Here is a 25,027-nt window from a genome sequence, read left to right as displayed (position 1 = left end):
AGGCCTGCTGTTGCAGAGCCTGTGTGTGCAGTTTAAACTGCCTTTTAGACCTGGAAAAATAAACCTTTAGCCAGGCCCAAACCTTACTTTTAAATACATGTAAACCACCCCTAGTGTAGGCCCTGGACAGCCCAGCGAGAGGGCAGGGTGCAATTTATCTAAAAAGCAAGACGTCCTTTAAAGTGTTAGATGTCCTGTTAGTGAAAAACACTTAAATTCATTTTTCATTACTGCAAGGCCCACCTCTCCCATAGAATAACATTAGAGTTGCATTATTACATTTAATCAGTGTAATATCCGAATGGAAAGAGATACACAAGTTCATGTTTCATGTCTTGTGAATCACATTTTAAAACCCTCATTTATAGTGAAGTGGGATTTTAAATTGCCATTCTGAAAACGCTACTTTTAGAAAGCTGCCATTTTCTTGCCTTAACCACTTGGTCCTTCAAGCCGGTCTCTGGTTGCATGACTGGGTATAGCATACAGTTGGGCTTTGTGCATTCCTCCTAGACAGCCGCACACAATGGGAAGCTTAGGTGTGACTGGATGGACCATCACTGGCAGGATGGGAAGGAGGAGCTGGGCACAGCCATACTTACACATGAATAGGCAATGTGTCCTGTCTCCACACAAAGGGCTGTATACAACTGGTTACGTTGAAGTGGGAGCCACATATTATCTTCGGGCCTCTTGCTTCCACGCAGCGCTCCTCTCACCTGCACAACATCTATGTTCAGTGATTATGGTTTGTGCGGAATCCTACTTTGCACATGTGCGTTTATTTGTGGTTTCAGATCTACTTCTCGTCTTGTAGCACTGTTGTATGTTTGGTATTGTAATTCTGTAGGTTTGCTGTTCCAGGTCATTGTCCCTAATAACAAGATGCTATTTAAGTAGTTGATGTACTGTACTTTCCGGATGTGTACCTCACAAAAATGTCCCCTGTCTTCAGTCGCTTGCATTGCCAGATACTGCTTATGCAGGAACCAAAAGCTGTAGCCCCGATGCATGTGTGACATATGCTCTTCCAAATCATAGCCTTTATTTTGTAAGAAATACCAGATTTGAAGTACAGTGCCATGGACCAGGAGAATTTGTGACAGATACCTCCAAAAGCACAACAATGTGGGTAATTTAGGACTCCCAGAAAGGGGTGAGCCCAAAGTATGTCTATTGCCTCAAGGTCAATCCTGCAAATAATCTCTTTTACCCATTAACCATATAAAACAGGGCAGTCATAATTACTCCAAACCTTTATTCAACTGCAATACAGCAAGTCAGTAATGGTTAAGGAAGCAGCAACTTTGCCCAACTTTTCCATTGAGGTCAACTTCAACACTGGGGTGTGTCTAGTGTGAGTTGCCTATCAGCAGAACATTACACAGACATAAATAAAATGTTGGTGAAAAGGGTTCTTCATGCAACCATAGAGCGGAAAGTCAATTGAGTGGGAATACAGAGCATCTTCTGGTGACATGCATATTATTTTTTAGATAACTAACTTAGTTATCTGATGTACTCTCCACTACTAGAGACTGGATGACCACAACTTTATAAAACTGAACCCATCAAAAAGATACATTCCCCCAGTTTCCACAAGGTGTCTAAAAGATCATATTCACTTTGGCCAGAAACTAGTGTATGGAACTAAGACTTAATCCTTGACTCTCAGTTAACACTAGATTTCCAAATCACCAATGTAACCATGTTGTGCTTTGGCCACCTGAAATAATTTAGAAGAATAGTCCCATTCTTGCCTTTTCCACATTAAGTCATGGTGGCCAATCCCTGCATACCAGCTAAGTTTGATGATGGAAAAACATTTCATTTTAGTATTTGAAGAAATGCATTGCGCATCTCCAATACATTCAAAAAACATTATTAGACTAATCTTTCATCTGAAAACATCAGACCATGTCTCAAAATATAGCCTATTAGCAGCTAAAAGAATCCAATTAAAGGTAGGATGTGTACTGCAAAAAAAACCAAGGAAACAATCACCCTTTCTGTGCACATAAACAACAGAAACCTCAGCCCTTACATTCCCTCACGCCATTGAGTACATTTTAATTTGTAGTCCCGAAAAACTGGAAAAAAACTTGACAAAGGGGGAAGCAGTCCTATCTGTGACAGGCTTTAAATTCTGTAACCCTTGCCCTCTTTACATGCAAAGCAAACAACATCTTCAGAATTTCCAGGAAATCAATGAAAACTTGGCTGTTTACCCAATAATGTTTGCACCCAATAAGTGACAGTCGATCCAAAATATCGCCTAGATATTCTGCTAATGAATGATGGTTGAGCTTAACAAATATGTTTAAATACATTATTTGAGTCAATTGTACCAGAGATGAACCCCTTATGATAGAGGGCAATGTATAATTGTAGTGGTCCCTGATACCGGGTATAGCTTCTAGGGGCTCATATAGGTTATTAGACGGGGATAAATAGCCAGACACACATGCACTCAGGCACATACCTAAATAAGTTAAATTTTTTACTCTGGCTTCTGTAGTCCAAAACTTCAGTGACTCTGCTCTGGCTACTGCTGGCACTCTTGTTTCCTGGCTCACTGGTCGCCCAGATAGTATGACCGATAGAGAAGTGCATACAACATGAGAAAACGTCTTGTGACTTTGCTAGATTGAGAGTGGAGACAGATTTACATACTGACTGCTCAGTAGGCCGACACAGTGTGTGCTTGTCCGGTAGCCATTGGCTTGGTTGGCTGCCACTCTAAGGGTGCTGAGATGAGCAGTACTGACATTTTTAATATTGGCTTCATCTCTGAGAGCTACTTCTAGGATGTTGGTGGGCTACATGTAGTTCCCGATCTACTTGTTGGAGACCCATGTTTTATACACTCTCACGGGTAAGAAGAAATGGTTCTAAAGGCTAATTAGGACACTGTAGCAGTAATCCAGTTTGATTGGTACCTTAGAATTGCTACTGGTCCTGTTTGTAGAATGGGCTCAAACTTGTGGCTTTTAAAGGGTGGAAGTGGTAAGAGTTAATGAAGGAGGTCATCCACATGCAACTTTGAAGATGGACTCCAAGGGTTGGTACTAAGAGTTAAGAGGTTATGGATGCCAGAAGGTCTCATCTCCACATTCTTCCCAGGTAGAATTCTGTTTGAACAGGATTGATTAGGCTCAGCATGTATGGCCCACAAATAGTTGCCAGTACTGTGGTCAACAACGTTGTGTTTACATTTAACAATAAGATCAGCCTGTAGGATGTACACAAGGAGTGATCGATGCCTGGCTTGGGTGTAACTGAAATCTTGACCCACAACATTGATTCAATAAATTAATTGAACATTTGTGCTAATACTGGGACTAGGCCATTACGGAATGTCTAGTAGGGTGTTTGTGTGAACCCATTGGGGTGGGTTGCTTTATTGCTTTTGAGCCTGGCGATACTGCATTCTCCTTTTCCAACCAAATTTGCAATACTACGGTTTTGGCTTGAACGGTGTAAAGGTTCTGTATCCCAACAGAGTCCAGGTATACGCAAGTCTTGAACAGAACTCCTTAAAGGCATTTGCTATGCTTTGGTGATCTCAGACCATGTCCCCAGAGGGTTTTCTAACTTCTAATACTATTGTGCATCACATTGGCTGTGAGTTTACTACCCAGCAACTTCGTTTAACCACTATAATAGTGTTGCTTCATTCATAACAGGGCATAATGTGCTTTATCCATATCTAAAACTCTGCACCAGCTGCAGCTCCTATTTATTCCCCCATCCTTGTTAACCCTCACACAACAGCTTTCAGTGCGTCCCGCAGGGTTTTCATGCTAACATTATCTCTGTTGTTGTCTGCCATTTATTGCCCAGTGGTAGTTTGTATCCTTTCTCTAACCTTCCTGCCTGCTATCAGCCCATATATGTCTACAGCTGTTCCTGTGGTGGGGCTTATAGGTGTACGTAGTTTTACTGATATAAGTGCATGCTCTGAGGTAGCTATTTTTTTAAAGACATAGTTTATTGGTTTTTGTGCAACAAAAAAATACAACAAAAAAACCAGCATTACATTTCACGTTACTATTATCATATCAATTTCTTAGAGTCAAGCGGCTGCCCCGCCCACTGACCCACATCCAGTATAATTATATGTCATCTCCATACATTCAATTCACCAAATGAAAATAACGTCCCTTCAAAGTTTAAACCCTCAACTCCCCGCTATCAAAACATGTGCCCTCCTCTCCCTAGCCCATCCCATCACCGATGTGCATAGCCTGTTCTATACCCCTTGTGTAGGTTGCGTTGGAGTCACCATATATGATATTTTAGTATGTACCTGTCATGCTCTTGGGTTATTCTCTGCCCTCTGCGTCTTCCGCTCCCCCATCCTGCAGCCCATTATCTCGCAAAGCCTGCACTAACATCTCCCATGCTGTTGCAGCCTCCAACTCTTTCTCAATTATTTATTTATTTATTTATGTAGACATTTATAGAGCGCACTGTTACCCGGAGGTGTCCTGGCGCTAATGAAATACTCCAGAGGGAAATGCACCAAGGGGAATTACTGTGTAAACAACCAGGTCTTGATGCCCTTCCTGAATGTCATAAGATCAGTTATGTTTCTCAAAGCAAAGGGCAAGGCATTCCAAGCCTTATAATCTCCAAGCACAAAACTCCTACCCCCCCACCGCGCTTTCTTTATGCGGGGCACAGTGACCATTCGCAAACTCGATGATCTTAACTGTCGGGGGGGATTATACCATTGAAAATGATCTTTCAGACAGGCCGGACCGGTGCCTTGGAGGGCCTTAAAGACCAAACACAAGAACTTAAAAGCAATCCGCTTCCTCATCGGAAGCCAGTGTAATTTCTTGAGTTTGCACGACACAGAAGCATACTTCGGAATGCCCGTCAGGAGTCTGTCTGCTGCATTTTGCAGCACCTGCAACTTATTAAGAAGCCCCTGTTGGGCATTTAGCTGAAGGCTATTACAGTAATCCAGCTGGGGTAAGACCAGGGCCGTAACAACTGTCTTTTTACTGCTTTCAGGGAGGAAGGGAGGATCTTCCGCAGCATTTTCAGAAGAAAATAAATAGAGGATGTTAGGGCACTGACCTGGGGCCTGAATGTGAGTTGGTCATCTATTAGAACCCATAAGTTCTTCGCCATTGCCACAGGAAGGGGGGTGCTCCCATCTCTTCTGGCCACCATTGCGGACTCCAAAAGTCATTACTTATCCCAAATACAATGACCTCGGTTTTAGCTGTGTTCAGTTTCAGACAGTTTTCGCCCATCCACCTCCCCACCGCCAACATGCATTCCTGGAATTGTAAGGCCACTCCCTTTTCCCTTCCTGGCAGCACTGATACCACAATTTGAATATCGTCTGCATGGGAGGTCAACTTAAAGCCGAAGGACTTAATAATCGGGCCAGGGAGGTGACATATATATTGAACAGGGTGGGGATTAGGGAGGAGCTCGGAGGGACTCCACAATGTAGAGTGAAAGGTTTAGATACATACTCTCCCATTGCCACACTCTGTTCCCTATTAGTCAGAAACGCCTTCAAGAGATCCCCTGCTTTCCCCTGCACATCACAGTCCTTCAACCGGTGCATCAGAATGCCATGGTGCACAGTATCGAAGGCTGCGGAAAGGTCCAAAAGGACCAGTGTAGTCTACCCCCCAGGTCCATTACTCCTCTAATTTCCTCAGTTGCCTTTAGTAGGGCAGACTCCGTGCTGTGACCCACTCTGAACCCGTGTTGGGAGGGGTCCAGGGCCCGGGTTGTCCCCAGAAACTCACCGAGTTGGTGGGTCATCATTTTTTCAATAAGTTTAGCTGGGAGTGGGAGCCTGGAGATGGGACGATAGTTGTTGGGATCCATTGTATCTAGATTTGGTTTTTTCAGCAATGGAAGGATTGATGCCCTTTTCCAACATGCCGGGAACTGTCCGGTTGTGAACATGTTGTTGAAGATTGTTGATAATGCTGCGGCAATAGGTAAAGGTGCCAACTTGGCTACGATTACCGGACAAGGGTTATATGATGACCCTGATTTTAATCCGCAAAGCATCTTTTTGGTCTCTTCCATGCTTACAGATGAAAACTTCTCTAACGTGTCTTCCCGATAATCGTCCCCTTCAGGATTCTGATTGTGTGCTAGAGGACACCTCCTCGTTAAACCCAGAAACACATTAAAAACAGTCTCTACTTTAAGCCTAAAAATTTAGCCAAGGCCTCGCATAGATCTTAGCTGGCCAATGGCCCTTCCACTTTAGGAGCAACAAGACTGGAGAGAGTTCTGAATAGTTCTTTAGAACAGTTACTGGCCTGATTAATACGATTAGTAAAGTGCTTTCATTTTGCTTCAGCAATCAACTTCTTATATTCAAGAAGACTGTTTTTTAGGATCATCTTGTCCACTTCCTTGTAGCCTTTCCGCCATTCCTGCTCTAGCTTTTTACACCCTATTTTTGCCAGTCTGAGGTCCTCCGAGAACCAGGGAGCTGATGGGGTCTCTCTTTGCGAACGGCCTCTATTAACCCCTTCCATGCTGATGACGGAACGGTTCCGTCATCAGCGTCGGTTGAGCTGTGCTGATGACGGAACCGTTCCGTCATGACTCCGCCCGCGCAAGGCGGAGTCAGCACAGGCGGGGAATACGCCCCGCACGCAAGGGGTTAACTGGCGCTAGGGTCCCACAAGCTTGTTCCAGCCAATTCGTATATGCTAGCGCCGCTTCCTCCACCTCTAGTGGGAATTCCTCTTTAGATGCCACTAGGAGTTCCTCCAGATCTCTCCCTTCCAACTTATTCCAGGCTCTACTGATCTTATTTTTTTTTCGCTACGCGCCATCTGATTTCGCAATGCGCTCTCGCTGGCGGCCCATTTTAAGAACTCGCTCTTCCACCGAATATAGCTGGGTCCTGCTGCTGCTTTTCAACGCCTCGTAATTTCTTGCTTTGCTAAAATGAGACCCATGTCCATGAACTTGCTTGTGATCTTGTTCTTGGATGTGTGGGGGAACCAGTGTAGTATGCTGATGGCCATATCCATCTCAAATCCCCTCTCTGTAATCGCGTTCAGGGTATTTCCCACTTCCTCCCAGTAACTGTTCAACATAGGGCAGGACCATAACATATGTTCGATTTCCGCCACAGCTTTCGTGCATCTAGGACAGGCTGCCTCAGCCACCCTAAAGTATTTCTGAATTTTCCCTGGTGTCAGGTATGCTCTGTGCAGAATATAGAGTGTATTAGTTGAAACTGTACATTTCTCGAGCTCTTCCAGGCCCTCCTCACTATCTGTGCCCAGGCAGCTTCGGGAATGGGTTTCCCTAGATCTATCTCCCATTTGCCTTTTAATGTCTCCAAGGGAGCCAACCCTTCATTGAGCATCCTGGAGTACAAGCAGGTAACCGCCTTGAACGTCCCCGCCGCCATCATAGTATATTGACAGGCCAGTGACGTTTTAGGTTCTATCAGCCCCTCCCGCCAGTGCGCCTGTATCGCTCTCACCATCGCCGCATGCAACAGGAAACCTCCTCTCGGCAAGTCAAACCGCTCTAGTATCATCTGTTAGGGCAACATAGTGCCGCCTCATATAGGACCCCTATCATCTGGAGTCCCGCTTCCTCCCAAACCTGCAACTGCGACCAATCACCCCCGTGTGGCAACGCCGTCATCATGCCTAGCGGGATCTCAGGTGCGTACGGGTGTAGCACTCCCACTCTGCGTTGGGAGCGATTCCAACAGAGCTTGAGTGTTTTTTCCTCTTTCAGGAGTTCCTTAAGATCTAACTTCTGTTGCAGCTTTATGAAAGATAGGACATGGCGCTGCATTCCTGTGCCTCTCTTATGATCCGGTCCCCTAAATTCCCGTGCCACTTCCTGTGTAAAGATCTGTAACTGGGCCTCCAGATAGTACAACTCCAAGTCAGGGACTGCCAACCCGCCCTCTGTTTTAGGCCGTATAAGCGTCGCCTGCGCAACCCTCCGTCTGCCTACACCCCAAAGAAAGGATATTATGAGTGATTTCAGTGTTTTAAACATGGAGCTCGGTATCCACACTGGCAGTGTCCGAAAATAATATAGGAAACAGGGGAGCGCTATCATTTTTAGCAGGGCAATGCGGCCCATCACCGATAGTGGGAGAGTGGACCAAAAGGTCATGCTGCCCTTCAGCGTTCTCACCGCGCGACCCACGTTGCCCTCCAGCATATCTGTCGGTGCGTGATAAAGATATACTCCCAAGTATTTTAAACGGGTGGGCTCACTGCTCGGATCGTAGCGGGATGGGGTACTCCTCTTCTCACCGGGAACATACACGTCTTGGACCAATTGACCCTCAGGCCCGAGATAGTCCCAAAACGGGAGAGCAAGGCCTCGGCTCCCATGAATGCGTTGTCAGCATCCTCAAGAAAAAGAAGCATGTTGTCCGCATATAGCGATACGTGTTGTTGTCCAGCTCTGCCCGCAAGTCCCCCATAATGGGCTCCTGTGCGAATCTTGATCGCGAGGGGCTCTACTGCTAAGGCGAATAGCAATGGGGATAGCGAGCAACCCTGCCTCGTCCCCCGTTCTACCGAATATTGCGAAGATATCAGCGCACCCACTTTCAACCTGGATAGCGCCGATGTATACAAGACTTTAGTCCACTGTAGATAGCCGTCGCCCAGGCCAAACCACCCCATAGCTTTATACAGATACTCCCACTCTAGGCTGTCGAATGCTTTCTCTATATCTACCGCGCCTCAGGATGGTATTCCTCTAGAATGCGCACTAATCGCCTAATATTTGCGGTCATGTTCCACGTTGGGATGAAGCCAGCCTGATCCTCGTGTACTAGCGTGGTCATGTATTTTAGCAGCCGGGTCGCTAATATACTGCTCAGTTTCTTATAGTCAGTTGTTAACATCGATAGTGGTCTATAGGAAGCCGTGTCTCCAATTTCTCTCCATGATTTCAACAGAGGGATCACCAACGCTTCCCGAATTGATTGGGGGAGCCGCCCCGTCTCCCTGGCCTCTTTGTAAACTTCTTGAAGTTTGGGTGCCAGCAGGTCAACATATTTCCCATAAAATTCTATGGGGAGTCCATCCAGCCCTGGGGTTTTGTTGCGGGCCATACGTTTAATGGCCCCTCGGATCTCCTCTAGCTCTATGTCTCTACCTATTTCTATCGCCTGGTCCTGCTCTAATTGTGGTGGGTTCACACCCTCCAGAAAACCATCGAAGGCAGGGTCGCCAGGTAGTAGTTTGCCCTTATAGAGTTCCGCATAGTAGCGCCTGAAACAATGCAGGATCTCGTTCTGGGTGTAAACCTCTGCACCGTCTCCTGTTGTTAGAGCTAGTATGGGGGAGCTTCTCTTCAAAGGGTTGGCAAGCCAGGCCAGTGGTGTACCTGCCTTATCCCCTTCCGCTTGCGCCCTCATCGTATAGGCCTTGTTGTCAAAGCTACGCAATCGCTCCAGCTCCGCCGCTACCGCCTCTTTCGCTGTGCTAACCTCCGCCTTTAATTCAGGGCGACCCGGCCTCAGTAGCTCCACCTGGCGGAGCTTGTCTTCGGCCGTGGCCAAGTCATCGAGCAGGACTTTCCGCACCCCCGCGTGTTTCCCTATACAGAATCCCCGTAGGACCGCCTTAAAGGCATCCCATTCCATGGCTCGCGACTCAGTCGTGCCAGCATTTTCTGCGAAATAGTGGGTGATCCCTTCCTCTATCGCTACTCGAAAGAGCAGATCGGCTAGCGTTTCTGGGCGCAACCTCCATGTGGGAACACAGGAGATTTCGCTCATCCATTGCATTGTAGCCAATAGCGGGTTATGGTTCGATAGCGTTCTGACTAGATATTCAGTCTTCCCTATAGCTGGCAGTACCGCGGGCGAGCACAGCACTGCATCCAACCTTACATGTAACTCGTGCATGCCAGAAAAATATGAGTAATCTCGGTCTCTTGGGTGCTGCACGCGCCAAACGTCTGCCAGTCCCCAACGTGTCTGCCAGTCAAGTCTACCCTTGGTCAAGCGATGCGTGGGAGAGTCCGGCAGTGGGGTGTGCGACCTATCCAGAGATACGTCCATAACAGAGTTGAAGTCCCCCCCCATTAGCAAGGGGCCCGCGAGATAGTGTGCCAACAATCCTGACATCCTTGCTAGGAAGCCCAACTGATCTATATTTGGCACATATATACTACAAAAGGCAATATCTCTACCCCTTAGTTTGCCTTCTATGGCCACAAATCGGCCCTTAGGATCTATCAGTTGCTTAGACAGTTGGAAGGGGACCCCCGCTCTAATCCAAATTAACGCTCCCGTAGCAAAAGCCGAGTATGTGGTACTATACACCTGGCCCCTCCATCTGCGCTGCAGCGCTACACTTTCGGCTTTCGTTAGATGTGTTTCCTGGAGTAGTGCAATGTGCACCCCTCGGCGGACCAGATAAGCGTGGATCTTGTGACGCCGTGTCATTGTATGCAACGCCCTCACATTCCAGGTCATACATTGTAGGTTAGTGGAATCAGACATTCTCCCATTGTTCCCCGCTCAAATGCAACCTCGTCTTCATGCTTGCGTCGGTGACTACCCTTCCCCAACTTTCCCTCACACATTCAACTCCCCCCTCCCAAGAACAGGATCTAGCATCTTCCATCTAGTCCCCATCCAAACCTTAGCACCTAACAAAAAATGACTAAGTCCCACAGCAGTAGCTGTAGGGATGCCTTAAGGGCAATGAGGGGGGACTATGCACCAACCCGGAGCTGCACACCCTCTCGGACTTCGTGGGGCAACTGAGCCCATCATGATCAGAGACTTTGGATACCCCCTCTCCTCCCAGATCTTATAAAACTAAAACCCCCTATCAGGTCCCAGCCAGGGGTCCGCACCAGCTTCGAGTTCACCTCCCAGGCCACCCCTCAGGTCCAATCACCCCTCGTCCAGCATTCCTTCCGCCGTTTCCGGAGTTACCTTCTGCAAGTGTTCGCTGTTCGTTTCAGAATGTTCTGAGTCAGACCGGCTGCCTTCTTTTTCCGAGTCTGTGCCCTCCAGTAAAGGGGGCCCCTGCGCACCTGACAGCGTGGCCACCACCTCTAGCACATCTTGCCTCTCAGCTGCTGTTTGGGACGATCAAGGCTTTCTCAGTCTCCTCCGTCTGCTCCTAGTCCGTCTCGATTTCCGCGGCGGGAGTCCCTCTGGGGTAATCAGTGTGCCATGGCCAGCCCCATCTTTTCCCGCTTTATACAGTTCCAACCAAGCAGCGGCATCATCGGGAGTATCAAAGAACCATGATTTACCGTCTATTAAGACTCTGAGTTTGGCTGAAAATAAGAGGGAGTACTGGATGCCCTCATTGCGTAATTCCCTCTTAACGGCCAGGAAAGATGTGTGCCGGCTCTGGGTTTCATAGGTGTAGTCCGGAAATATGTTAACTCTGTTGTTGTCTACCTGGAATGGGCCGCCTAATCGCGCTTTCTGCAATATAAAGTCTCGGTCTCGGAAGTGCAACAGCCGGGCCACCACCGCCGCGGCGGTCTCCCCTGCTAAGGCGGTCGCGCCGGGACCCGGTGGGCTCTTTCCAAGGTGGACAGGCCCTCCGGTGCCACCACTGTCCGATAGCCAACCCTCGAGATAATGTACCATGTCCGATCCTTCAATTTTTTCTGGCAGACCCACCACTCGAATGTTGTTTCGCCGATTTCGACCTTCAGCTTCTTCCGCTCTTTTTTCCTGGGCGTTGACCCGTTCCATCACGTTTACCATGGTCGCTCCGAGGTCTTTCTGCGCCGGTTCAATAGTTTGGAGCGCGTCCTCTACCACTAGGTTTCCGTTGTCAGCTTTTAAAAGCCCCAATCCTGTTGCCTTTGCGAAATGTCTTGCTGGAGCGCCGTGCGGGATTCAGCGATGGCTGCCAAGATTCTGTCCAGCTGTTGTTGCAGGCCGGGGTCTCGCACCGAATCAGGTCCCATACGTTCTTCGTGTTCTGCAGGGTCTCCCTCCGTAGAGGAATGCGCTCCGCCCTTGGCCCCGTTCGGTTTTCCCATGGTTGGGCGTAGCTAAGGCGATTGTCGGCCACACCGCCTCAACGGGCGAGTTCAGGGTATGTCGCACGGGTTAGCAGCTAGCCAGGGGCGGCTCTAGGGTCATGGTGGCCCTGGGCAGGGAGCGTAGGTAGGGGGCCCCGGAAGAGGGGGTCCGGGTGGGGCAGAGCGCGGAGGCCAGTAAAGAGGGGGGGGGGTTGTCAGGGTGTTTAGAAGTGGAACTGAGCCGGAGGCCGCCAAATCCCTGCAAGGGGCCATCACACAAATATGTATCCATCCTCAGAGGATAAATATATTAAGGATATATATTGGTGTGGTGGCCCCTGGGGTTTGGTGGCCCTGTGCAGGTGCACAGCTTGCACATGCCTAAGGCCGGCCCTGAGCTAGCTCCCGCAGTTCCCTGGCACACTCGACCCACCTCGCAATGGCAGCTTGCCGAAGGTGTCGTAGGATCTGCACAAGGACGACTCAGTTCCTCACAGGGGTTTCAAGCCTGGTGCAATAGTTCAGTGCCAGCGGCAACCGGGATGGCTCCAGAGATTTGCCCCTATCTTGAACCACCGTTAGTAGGCCCATGGTTGCTCCGAGTAGCAGTTCCCACATACGCTGCCTTGTTAGGTCCAGCCGACTGGTCCCCCAGCACGCGTTCAGCCCAGGTAGAGACTTCCGTGTGTCCAGAGCTCAGGGTCGCATCTCCAACATGTGGGTAGGGCACTCATCTCCTGCCGAACATCTGGCAAAGCGGCCACAACTGCCATGTAGGGTGTCTTTCCTACTCTGCCGCAACCTTCCAGGCCCTGAAACCATGCGGGCCCCGGCTTCTCCGCAGTCCGCTACCAGCAGGTCCCCCACCACCTCCAGGCTGGTGTTGTGAATCAGCCAGCAGACCACCTTGCAGTTCTCGGAGGGGTTTCAGCCGATCTTGTCTGTCCCAGCAGGGGGTGTCCCGGGCGCACCGCATAAGACCGACATCACTGAATGCATGTGCGCGCCTCACTCGTGTCACCCCTTATGCCTCAGCCGCCAGGAAGCTAGTAGCAGCTCCCCACAGTGTTCCACGGGGTGCCGGGGGCATCCTCAGGGCGATGACAGGCTCCTCGCCGGGTGCAGGACCCCGGTTCTGGGGCTCTCCGCGGCACTGGCCCTGATCGCTTTAGCCGCTGGCTGGGTCCCAATGTGCTGCGTGTCTCGGTGTTGCCTCCCCTACGACCATGCGGTTCTTCGTGGAGTTACTGCAGGGCCCCCTTGGTAGTCGCTTCCCCTCGCATCAGCTGGAGGGTTCACCACGCTGATTGGCCTCCAGCTGTAGTTACGGCACCTTTCCTCGCCCAACAGCCTCTTCGTTACCGCTCCCAGCCCCCCGGCCTCTTGCCTGCCGCGCACTTCACGCTGTTCTGCCGCCCTGCTATCCACAGCGCTCCGCCGGGCTGAGACAGCGCCCCAACCCCGGGTCACCGCTCACAGTTCTCTACCCCCGGCAGGGCATGATCAATCCATCAGGGGTCGCCGCCCCGGAAGGGGAAAAGGGGGGCACCAACCACACAGCCCACACACCTCGGCTTCGCCCATGCCGGCGGCGTCCCCGGCCGCACCTCCCAAGCTCTCCTCAACATAGGGCGATCTCCAGTTATCGCCTCTGGTGCTGATTACCCCCAGTGCGGTCCTGAGCGCACCTCGCCATGCTTCTCCATGCGCTCCATGCCTCACAGAACCGCTGTGGGCGCCATCTTGGGTGCGCCCTTCACGGCTACCCTGCTGTGTCTGGAGAACAGCCTACTTAGGACACTTAAAGGAAGAAACTCTGCAAATCTGCTTTGACTGTATAAAAGTGAGTGCTACTTACATCCTTGCTGCTCCAGTTCCAAGTCCTTCTGCCAAGGAAGGGAGTAATCCACAGCATACTCTGAGGACTGCTGCACAAGTAGAGCTTGTGTCTGTGTGACGGTTTCCGAGAGGAGGGGTTACATTATCTTGAGTCTTTACTTGCTGGAAGAGCTGTTCTGAAGCGCCTGAAGACAGCCTGTCTGCTGAGAGAGGGAGAGAGCCAGACTCTAATGTGGAGGGTCTGCCAGGAGCAAGAAGACTGAAGAGCACGATCTAAGCGTATGAGTGCAGGCTCTCTAGAATTGCGGGTCCAAGTGGCAATCGCAGGCTGGCAGCCGACCTTGCCACTATGCAATAGTAGCAATCAAGTTCGAGCTCGCTGCTTAAATCAAGAGCTGTGCCCATGGTGCATGTAGCCACCAAAACCCAGAGCTGTGCCTGTGGCACATGTTGACACACTTACTGCTTGCCCCAAGCCGCCGAACTACATGTGCCACCTGCTAGAAAAGATATGTATTCAGAGTGACTAACTGCGCTCTATGTGCCACCTAAGTCTATATGGTTTGTGTCATTAACTTAATACAACATTTTCAATAGGTCTCAACAGCATAATGGTTGCAGGTAGAAATAGTGCACTAAAGGCATTCAAGGAAAACAAGGTGATTTTGAATAAAACTAATAATAAAAACGAGTTCACTACTTTTGGGTAATCTACACAGCACATATCATAACTCTATTTGTTATTCTTGTAGCGTTAATGCACTCAAGTTAATATATTGTGCGAGTATGCGTTTATTAAGCTCCTTATTGGATGTGTTTCAGTATCTGGCTTGAAATGCCAGTATGAAATACCAGTATTTGTAAAGCGCACATCTACCTCCGAAGTGGAGTCCCGGCGCTAGGGGCCGTCGGGAAGATTAAGCGAGCTATTGCCTAGAGTCATAGGGTGCTGGGCTAACCTGCCGCCGGCACCGGGGATCGAATCGTGAACCCCATAGTCTGGAGTCAGGCACTCTGGCCGCTGCACCACACCTCTTCCATAGCTCAGCTATCGCCATATCTTGTGTGATAACCCAAAAAAAGAGATCTTTAAGAAGCACAACTGGGAGAGGGGCTTTCGCTCCACTAACTTGTTTATCTTGAGTACACAACCTGTGTGGTGCTGCCAAGAAAGAGTGCTTGTTGTTCCCAAATGGCTCCTGAGTGGTGTTTTCTCGCCTAACAAGGCTGCCCAATTGAAATGCAGTGGCATGGCAGTGTACACACACACACACAATGATGTGATTGTACTGGCTAAGAGTATTGCTGTGTGAGTCAGCAGCAGTATTACTAGTAGAAGTATTGGTAAATAGAGCTTCCCAAAAAGGGGGTTCATATTACCCAAAATGGCTGCTCAGTCCAGAGTGATGATATAGTGGCGTATGATCTGCCCAAACTTCCTGGCACTCCAGAAGTACTCGTCACTGCAGCCTTAAACTCTGTTTACTCTCCCCAACTTCACTGGCTCCCTAAGAGCCTGTTCCCATCTCCAAGATGAGCTGTAGCCTCTGCACACTCTCCCCTCCTGTTGCAGCACTTACAGAGTGCTGTTGCTATGCAGGCCAATGGGGCCTAGATGCTGCTCTACATCATTGCTGCAGAAGCAGCAAAACAGCACTTCTGGCCATAGGTGCCACCCCTTTCCATCTCAATGGTCGTTATGAAAGCCAATGGGGTTCAGTGTAGAGCCAACAATTACCTCTTGAGCGTGTGCTTTCTCCCCCCAAGTGCACCACACACTTAGCCAGCAGTCCCCTCTCAGTTCCCAAACCAGCTCACAGCTGCTGTTTCAGTGCTTCAGCCTTGGCTGTTGTGCTGCTTCCCCTCTACAGCCTACATCTACTTTCACCACTCCCTTTTGGCTGATCCCCACGACCTAAGACCAGTTCCCACCTCGCACACCAGCCACCATAGGTTCAGCTCAATCTTCTATCCAGTGCTATCCCTCCGCCTCAGTACACTCTCCCCTCTTGCATGGGACTACTATTTAAAGATGAACTGGCATGTAGTACTGCAGGAACAGCATATATAGTCTGTGACTGCATTTGTAGACGTATGTGCATGTTCACAAATGTTAGGTAATTTAATGTGTCCTGTGTTAAAGGTGTGCCATTGTGAGTGCTGGGTAACAGTGAGCAGTGTGAGTGCAGGATGAAATTTGTGCCTGTGTAGGGTGAGAGGTGTGAGTGCAGGGTGAATAGTGTGCCCATGTGAGAACTGGGTGACAGTGAGCTCTTCTTTGTGGATGGGAAGAATGAAAGATGAGCTCTGCAAGTAAGTAGTAACTGAGGTGCCTGTGTGAGTGCAGGGTAAGTCGTGAACCAGTGTGAGTGCATGCAGGCCGCAGCGCGACTGCATCAGTAGGCACCTGGACACTTAGCTTGTCACTTGCATGTGGCACTCAGTTCCTGCTTGTTCCAGCCTGATCCAGTGACACAGCTGCTGCCCAAGTTTTTCTGCCTGGGTTTTCCCAATCACCATTATTCCTACCAGCAGAAGCCCTGCCCACCCAAGGACCTACATGCAGGCTGCAGCATGACTGTGCCGCTGGTGTGCAGACGGCGCAATAAAGGCAAGCTCGCTTGTACTCATCTGTACCTGGCACACACCCTGTGCCGAGACCCCAGGCCCTTCCACCCCCCCAAAGATACAACATGCCATGCTCTACACTTTCGACCTTACAACATACACTGCCACCGTGACGACCCACGCTCCTAGGTAGGACCTTTCACCTGTACCCACTGCAGCTTCACCTGCCAAAACACATACACCAGCCAACGAACCAGACCCACCCTGAACACACCACAGACACCACCTGAACAAAAACTCCAGCTCTCATATGGCCTTCTCAGCACTCGCTCACTATGCAAACGCACCACGGAAATTTGGGACCTTGTATCCAACCTCACATCCGACGCCCTCTTCCTCTCTGGACCCGGCTCAATTCCACGCACAACATTGCCAGCGCAATACCCAGAGGATACAAGATCACCCATCGTAACCGCATCAACAAGCCTGGTGGAGGGACAGCCGTCACACACAAGAAATTCATCCAATGCACTACCACAAATGACATAGCCCCAGCAATGGACACCTCAACATCCCACTCCAAACAAACTGCAAAACCAACATCAGGGGCACCCTCATCTACCGTCCTCCAGGACCATGTCCAGCCTTCTGCAATTTCATTGCCCCCCTCGAAACAGACTCCAACAGGTACATTTTCCTCGGTGACCTCAACTTCCATCTCGACGACCACAATGACATCAACACTACCAACCTCCCCAACAGCATGAACAACATTGGACTCACCCAACTCGTCCTCCACCCCTCGCACACTGCAGGCTGTTGTATAGCATTTTAGGACCCTAGTGTAATTTTCCCGATTCATGCCCCTATAGGTATAATTCACAATATCCTTATATAGGCATAGAAATCATAACCATATTTAGACATAGCCCTTGCAGTCCAAATACAGGCATGAACACTTCCACTAGTTCCGAAAAGCCACAACGATTTCTTGGAGAACTCGGCTTCAGCAGTCAGGGACTTCCCCTTGCTTGAATATTGATTTGTCCAAGAACTCATGGAGTTTTCAAAGAACTGCCATTCTTTGATGAGGTTATTATGTCCAACTTTACGTCAATCCAGGCACCTTCAAGATATAAATAAGCCTACACTTGCCCTAGCAAACACACGGTGGCTTGGAGCAGTTCGACTCTACTTGCCTGACGCAGCTCGCTACAGCAAGTGCCAATGGAAGCCGACCCTCCAGCTGACGCACTGCCTTTCTCTCACTGAGAATCCAGCTCCAGTGTTCCCTCGCGGGGTGTCGGGAAATCGAGTCCCGCGACAGAGATACCAGACCTCCTTGATTCTAAACCAAGGCACGGTGCTGATTAGACCCTAAGAGAAATCTTGGATAGATTCTTGGCAAAGAAACTAAAACCTATGCTACACCATACTTACTTCTTCCCTCATACTAGACTTAGGTTAGATACATTGGGGTAGGCATATTTTACAACCACCAGTTGAGTACTTTTAGTCTTTGTTCTTTATATATGTATTTTATGGCTTAGAAACCATACCATGCTTTTACGGTATTATTGTATAATACTCTTCTTGCTGTACGCATTATATTTTACAGCCAGTATTACGATTGTAGCAGTTCATTTCTTCTGCATGAGAAAGAAGACTGTTCAATAAATACTTTTTATTGAAAACGCCCATCTCTCTATTTCTCTGCACCTCTGATGAAACGAAGCATGCACGATTGACTGAGTAAAATATGAATCTATTGTTTCCACGACTCTGAAGATACGTTTTATCTTTGGGAAACAAAGTTGTCAGGTTTATGCGATTGTCAGAAACTAATCCCTTCTTGTTTATTCGAGAAAGTTTCTATTGACCTCTGAGCTAGCTGGCACTCACAATTAAGTCTAATATATTCAATAGAGACCTAGTCGACCTAAGTCCTACGTCACATCTATACGATATATTATTCCAGTGAGCAGAGCCTATTGGGAATATAGGAACTACACTACAAGGCCACACACTAGACCACATCTTCACCTCCAGTGACTGTATCCGGTACAGCTACACCAAAGAATTCACTGGGAACGACCACTCCATCATCAGAGGCCTCCACCGCCAGTCTTCCCAACGTTCCCTACTGCAGCTGGAGCAAAGTCTCAAAGGACACATAAATCAATGCCCTCAACACCACCCACCCCATCTCCTTGAACAACCTAGACTAAAACATCAGCAGCCTCCACAATTGTGTCACGAACTGCGCTGATAGCGTCGCTCCTATCAGCCACAGCACCAACAGAAGGTCCACCAAGCAGGCTAGCTTGTACACTGAAGACCTCAGAACCTCTAAACAACACTGTAAACAACTGGAAAGGAGATGGAACACCAGCAAGGACAAGGCCAACAAGACTGCCCTAAACTTCTACCACAGACAGTTGAGAGAATTGTAGAAAATGCCTTTGCCTCACTCATTGACTCAAGCTCCAATAACAGCAAAGAACTCTTCAACATAGTCAAAGAATTCTCAAATGCCTCCGTTGCAACAGACATTACCCTCTCACAGGAACTCTACAACAACCTTGCAAACCTCTTCCACAATAAGATTGGCAACAGAAACTTCAAGCCCAAGGCCACCGACTTCAAGCAACAAAAAGACGCGATACCACCACAGACATTCGACTAACCAAATGGAGCCAGCTCGCCCCACAGGACACGCCTCCATCATGAACTCGGTCCACTCAAGGACCCAAACCGACCCATGCCCTCACCACATCTTTAACACCTTCAGTGCTCATGACAAGGTCAACTCGTCATGGGTTTTACCTGCGCTGTGCTTATGATGAGTTGACCTTGTCATGAACAATGGGGATCCTGAATATCCAGCGCAGGAGGGGAAAACCCCTTAGCAGCCAAGGTGTTAACCTAGGCGTAGCCAGAATCAGCCACAGTCTCACCACCTTGTTCAACACCCCAATTGCCACTGCCATCTTCCCCTAGGACTGGAAACACTTAGAATTCAACGCCCTACTAAAGAAGCCGTTGGCAGACCCCAGCTAACTTCACAACTACTGATTGCTCCCGTTCCCAGCCAAAGTATTAGAAAAAGCCATCAGTCAACTACTCTCCTCACATCTGGAACAGAACCGCCTATTTGACTCCTTGCAATCTGGATTCCACCGCAACCACAGCACTGAGACAGCCCTCATCATGGCTCCTAGGCACCATTCTGGACAAGAAGCTAACCATTACTGCTCAGGTCAACTCCATCTCCTCCTCCTGCTGCTTCATCGTCTGCATGGTTTGTAAAATATTCAAATAGCTACCCCCAAAGCTCAAGACTCACCATCACCCAGGCCCTCATCCTCAGCCGACTCGACTACAGCAATGCTCTCTACGCAGGGATTGGAGCTAACCTCTGATGACTGCAGACTATTCGGAACGCCGCAGCCAGACTTGTCCTGGACCTCCCTAGACTAACTCACATCACCCCCTACCTCAGGGAACTCCACTGGTCCCCGGACAGAAAAGATGCCAGTTCAAGCTCCTGACCTATGCATACAAGGCCATGAACCACTGCGGATCTGCCTACTTGAACCACCGCCTGAACTTCCATCAGCTCACCAGACACCTCTGCTCCTCAACGCTTCCTCTAAACCCACCCTCCCCTTGCATGTGACTTGGCAGATGCGGAGGTTGTGCAATCTCCTACCTAGCAGTGATGACAAGGAATGAGCTACCCTTTCATCTTCGACCTCCCCATCTATTCCAGAGTAAGACCTGGATATTCTGCAAATCAATTGGACCCTGCTAGCTCCTGGATACCTTCATGGGTGACTAGTCGCTCTCTACTAATTTATTGAATGATTGATTGAGTGTAAGGCAATCAGTATGTGCTGTGTCAATGCAGGATGATGTATCCCTCTACAGTAACTCTCCATGTCATTGACAGTTCGCAAGTGGGGGGGTCAGGTGTAATTTGAACTATGGATTATTGGAGCTGATCCTGCAACAAAATGTCAGTCTTTTGGATGTGTGAAATTTACTTTTCTAGAGATGGGTGAGCCATTGAAGGCCAGAGCCAGATGTTGAGCTCTGGAGAAGTGTTCTTGGAGCTTCGAGCCAAGTCTTCTTGTGGCTTCTACCACCCACATCGGCTTGACAAAATGTGTGCTAAACTGGGCAATTTTCTTATTTCACTGTGCCTCCTTTTATTTTATTATCACATTAAAGCGTACTTTAAACACTCAATCTAAATGTAAATGGAATCTAGGGTGTGTCTTCTACAAAATCCCCACATGTCTATGTTGTAATAGACTTAAATGTTGCCCCATTTGTTATAAAAACCTAAGCGGCGTTCTCATGACATCTGACGTGCCTCTTGGTTCACGAATAGCAGTGTCATCGCAGGTATGAATGTTTCAAAGTTTACGATTAGAACCTATGACTTCTGAAAAATTTCAATCAATGCAGAAAATCATTCTAATACACGGAGGTGAAACACTTCAGTGTTAAAGAAATATACCTTTTGAAATGTGATTTCTTTAACACATGTTTACTTGGCGAATTATATGCCACACTGAGCTTTGGCTGGGCCTTCTGTGTTTATGTGCCACTTGCCCTCATTTGTAGTTTTCCTGAAATCCACTCTCCCACTGTGGTAGCAACAGTCCATAACAAGAGCGGGGGCAGCAGGTGGGGGCGGTAGCAATTAAAACACACAAAGACTCGTGAACTGATAAAGGCCTTTTGAAGATCTGCCAAATACTTTAGATGAGGCCCAGCCAGTGAGGTCAGCCCCTGGCCAACCCAGGACAGTTTAACACCTTCCATGCTCATGACTAGCTCAGCTCGTCATGAGATACCGTGCTCGTGTGCTCATGACGAGCTGAGCTCGTCATGACTGTGGAACACTCGCACGCTGGGCAAATTCCCCTGCTGTGCGGCAGTCTAAAGAAACGGGTGTGGTCATGTGAGCACACAACCACCGTGGCTCATGACCCGCTGAGCTCGTCATGAGCACCGGGGCACTGCGCGCACCCCCCTCCCCCAGCACAGTGGGGGAATATGCCCCGCAGGGAAGGGGTTAACAACTGCCTGTGTACTCACCAGCCTGGGCTGCGGCACTGTTCTCCTGCATGGTGTAAGTTACAGTGGTGCGTAATCAAGAGAGAGAGATAGGACCAGAAAGCTAGTCCATGTCCCCGGGTTAATATGTGGTTTAATCAAAAAGAGACTAGCTCAAATTACTTAAATTTACAAAAGTTATTAAGGGAGGGGGAAGACTCTGGTATGTTTTGTCACGGAGTGTGAACACCCGGCAGGTGTGTTCATAAAGCCCTCACCCACCAACCTAGTTGGTGGCATGCTTCATCATCGGGCCCACCCAGTAGCACCTAGCGTGCCCCGGGTGTGCTTCGACGCCTGACTACAGCGGAGCTGGTATATTGCTGAGTGTGCAGTGAAGATAGTTAAGGAAGTGATGTTAAAAGGAAGTAATGTTAAAACGCCTAGCCGTTTTAACATCACTTCCTTAACTATCTTCACTGCACACTCAGCAATATACCAGCTCCGCTGTAGTCAGGCGTCGAAGCACACCCGGGGCACGCTAGGTGCTACTGGGTGGGCCAGATGATGAAGCATGCCACCAACTAGGTTGGTGGGTGAGGGCTTTATGAACACACCTGCCGGGTGTTCACACTCCGTAAGTTACAGTGGACCTTTAACCCTTTCGATGCTGATGACGAGCTCAGCTCGTCATCACCCACGGGTGTCGTGTGCTGATGACGAGCTGAGCTCGTCATGACAACAGCAAAATGGTCATTTGCAGCACAGCGCAAAAATCACCGCAGCAGCGATGCGGTTAATGTGGGTTTTGCTAGTGCTAACGCTATGTCAGAATGTAATGTACAGAAATATTGTCAGACTTAAATATTGTGTCTCGAATATTGTTTGCAAAAATACCATCCAACAGTTTGTCAATTTTCTATCATTAACTCTAATTCAGCAATGTTTTTGTAGATTCTATTTAGGGCACAATATTTATGTCTGATACACAGCAGTCCCTTACTCCTTGGATTCGAGCTAGCCTGGCAGATGAGGGGTGTTACCCCGAAACCGGTCCTTGGATGCTTGTTTCCGGTCCAGAGAAGACCTGGCTTGGCAGTTCGGGATGGACTGTTCCCATGAGGCACAGGGCCAAGACTGATTTGCATATGGCTGGGTCTAAACTGGGGGGTGAAGTGAGCTAAAGAACGATGATGGATTCAACCCAGAGCTATGACTGGGGGTGGGTGTCTGAAAAGTTTCACTGCTCCGTCCATCATCTCCTTGTGTTTGCTTTGATACACAATCTGTCATAGACCTTCCCCCATTGGCCCCAGGATTTTGTGGCCTAGCTTGGCAAATTTTGGGGCAAACAAATAACAAATTTGCAGTATTTTTTCAAGCACCTGGCAAAAAAATGACTGCTTTTCTGTGTGGTCTGTTACTTCTGGAGACTCTGGCAAGTCACAGTCTGTGACCTGATTGGAACATGGGGCAGCAGGGTTGGGAAGATGCAGGTGCCTGGGCGATGGTGGCCAGAAGAGTCTTGTGAGGGGAGGGCCAGTTTAGTTGTGGGAGAAGGAGGGCACACAGGAGTGGGCAGAGAAGGCATTGGGCAGAAGGGACACGGTGATGGAGGGAGAGAGGGCAGGTGAAACTGTGCAAGAGAGGAGGCAGGTCGGATTTCCGGTGGTGCAGAAGGCCCACAGGCAGGCCACTGTGGGGAGGAGGTGGGTACATTTTAAAGACTAATAGGGGATCGGATCAGGTATATACCTGCAGATCCTGGTGCCTGGCACTCACTTTGCAGGTTGTTTTCACACTGTGCGCATTTGTAAGTGATGATTGTTGCGACGCCGGCGACTGTGAAAGGTAAAACCTCTCCTACCACCTGGCTTGTTGCTCACCTTCTTTTTATTGCCCAGCAGCAGTGACTAGCCAATAAAAGAAGGCTCAGTTTATCTCCTTTTTAATTGCATTGTTTGCAGTATTTTATTTTTATTTTTATAAAAGTGCTGATTTTGCTATTTCTTTTTCAAATTCCCAAAAGGAGAAGTCCTGGGGAAGGCGGCCGGTCTGCATGGAGCTTTTTCTTCCATTTGAGGCATGTAGAGAATAAAATGAAAGGGCAATACTGAAAAAAAAATACCAAAAACATTGGAAATCTGTACAGTACATCATCGCAGTACGATGGAAGTTTAGGTGCAATTATTAATATATAGTGTACATTAATAATATTAGGAAATATTTGTGTTGGTGGAATGAGGATTATAATGACAGACACAACCAATAACAAAATGTTTTCTCTATTTTCAGGTCTATGTTCCAAAAGCGTTGCTTTCCGCAGATCCTATGTCCACTCCACCGGCTCCAGAGGGAGCAGGACAGAGGTCCTACGGCACCATGGAAGATGCCTTCACGCCGGTCACAGACGACGACATGGTTCATCTAGTGGTGGATGATGATGAAAACATCCAATAACAACTTCTCTATCATCCTTAGCTCATACCTGAGATGTGCCTCCTCCCTGGGACTCTTTTACCGCTGCTGACTCCCAAGCTCCAATGGCTTCCAGTGAAGAGGAAAAAGGGAAACAAGTCCCAAGCGTAGGGATCCTTGGGCTCCCGTGTGATATGGTAATACTCAGGCTATCCTTGGAGGAGCTGAGCATGTCAGAGACACATGGCTCCCACAAAATACCAGCGGAGAGGAGGCCGTTTGGGGTTCTACAGAGAGCTCTTCCCAGGGCAAAGGTCAAGATACTCCGTCCAACCTAATACGCTCCACTCGTAGTCCAGAAGTTATCCGTCTACCGTACTGTATTTATAATTCAGCTGTCATCATGTTATTTTTAAATTATTCCAGCTGAATACAGCGCAAAGAGAGCTTTAGTTAAGCCTGGCTAAACAAACCACCAGCCGGAGCGGACTGGATTTATGGAGAAAGGTTGCAGGTCTTTAAAGACAGTCACGACAGAAAATGGCCACCAGGCGGCGGTAGTGTGCCGCAATCTAACTATTTAAGCACTGGTAGACGTCACTTAATTCCCATTTGATTCCGATTCAATGCACGAGTATTGCACATAGGTCCGTAGTTTTGTAATGTATTCTGGTGCTTGCAGTCTTTAACTTCTAATAGATAAACAGAACTACAAGTACCAGTATGCCAGCATGCAAGTACGCATGAAAGAGAGAAACTTGGACGCACTTTGTGATGGCTCTTTGCCGATCTCAGGCGTCTGGTTTTTGCTGCACACTAATTTTGGGTACACCATAATCTCACTTTTAACTCACAAGTCCTTATTAATCAGAAGTTGTATGGGTTAAAACGGAGCGAATGCTTTGGCAGGATTTTGGCAGCTCTGAGCTCCAGGCTCTATCACATCACCAGGCAAAACACAAGGGAACAGGTTTTGAGGCCACAATTGCACATTAATTGAACATAAAAAGAACTTCATATGTGGAAAAGAGTGTTTAATAAAGAAAGCATGAGCCATTAATTTACAATATTGAAAAATGCATTTCTTATTATTGTATTATGCCCTCGTGCAAATCCTTACATTGCATTAAATCGTTATTGC

At 48.5% G+C, this 25,027-nt stretch overlaps 1 protein-coding gene across 1 annotated transcript in view; it reads left to right on the top strand.

The window, feature by feature from the left end:
* The window catches only part of LOC147706908 (mechanosensitive cation channel TMEM63A-like), a 926,114-nt gene extending 902,024 nt beyond the window's left edge, over nucleotides 1–24,090 (top strand). The window contains exon 23 of the mRNA XM_086926171.1: nucleotides 23,764–24,090. Within this exon, the coding sequence (XP_086782297.1) occupies nucleotides 23,764–23,928 (165 nt within the window). The 3' untranslated portion in view covers nucleotides 23,929–24,090. The remainder of the gene's footprint in view (nucleotides 1–23,763) is intronic.
* The last annotated feature ends 937 nt before the right edge of the window (nucleotides 24,091–25,027 follow it).

The sequence above is a fragment of the Lissotriton vulgaris genome, chromosome 6 (genome assembly GCF_964263255.1).
Source record: "Lissotriton vulgaris chromosome 6, aLisVul1.2, whole genome shotgun sequence".
NCBI lineage: Eukaryota > Metazoa > Chordata > Amphibia > Caudata > Salamandridae > Lissotriton > Lissotriton vulgaris.
This window is presented reverse-complemented; position numbering and strand designations above follow the sequence as displayed.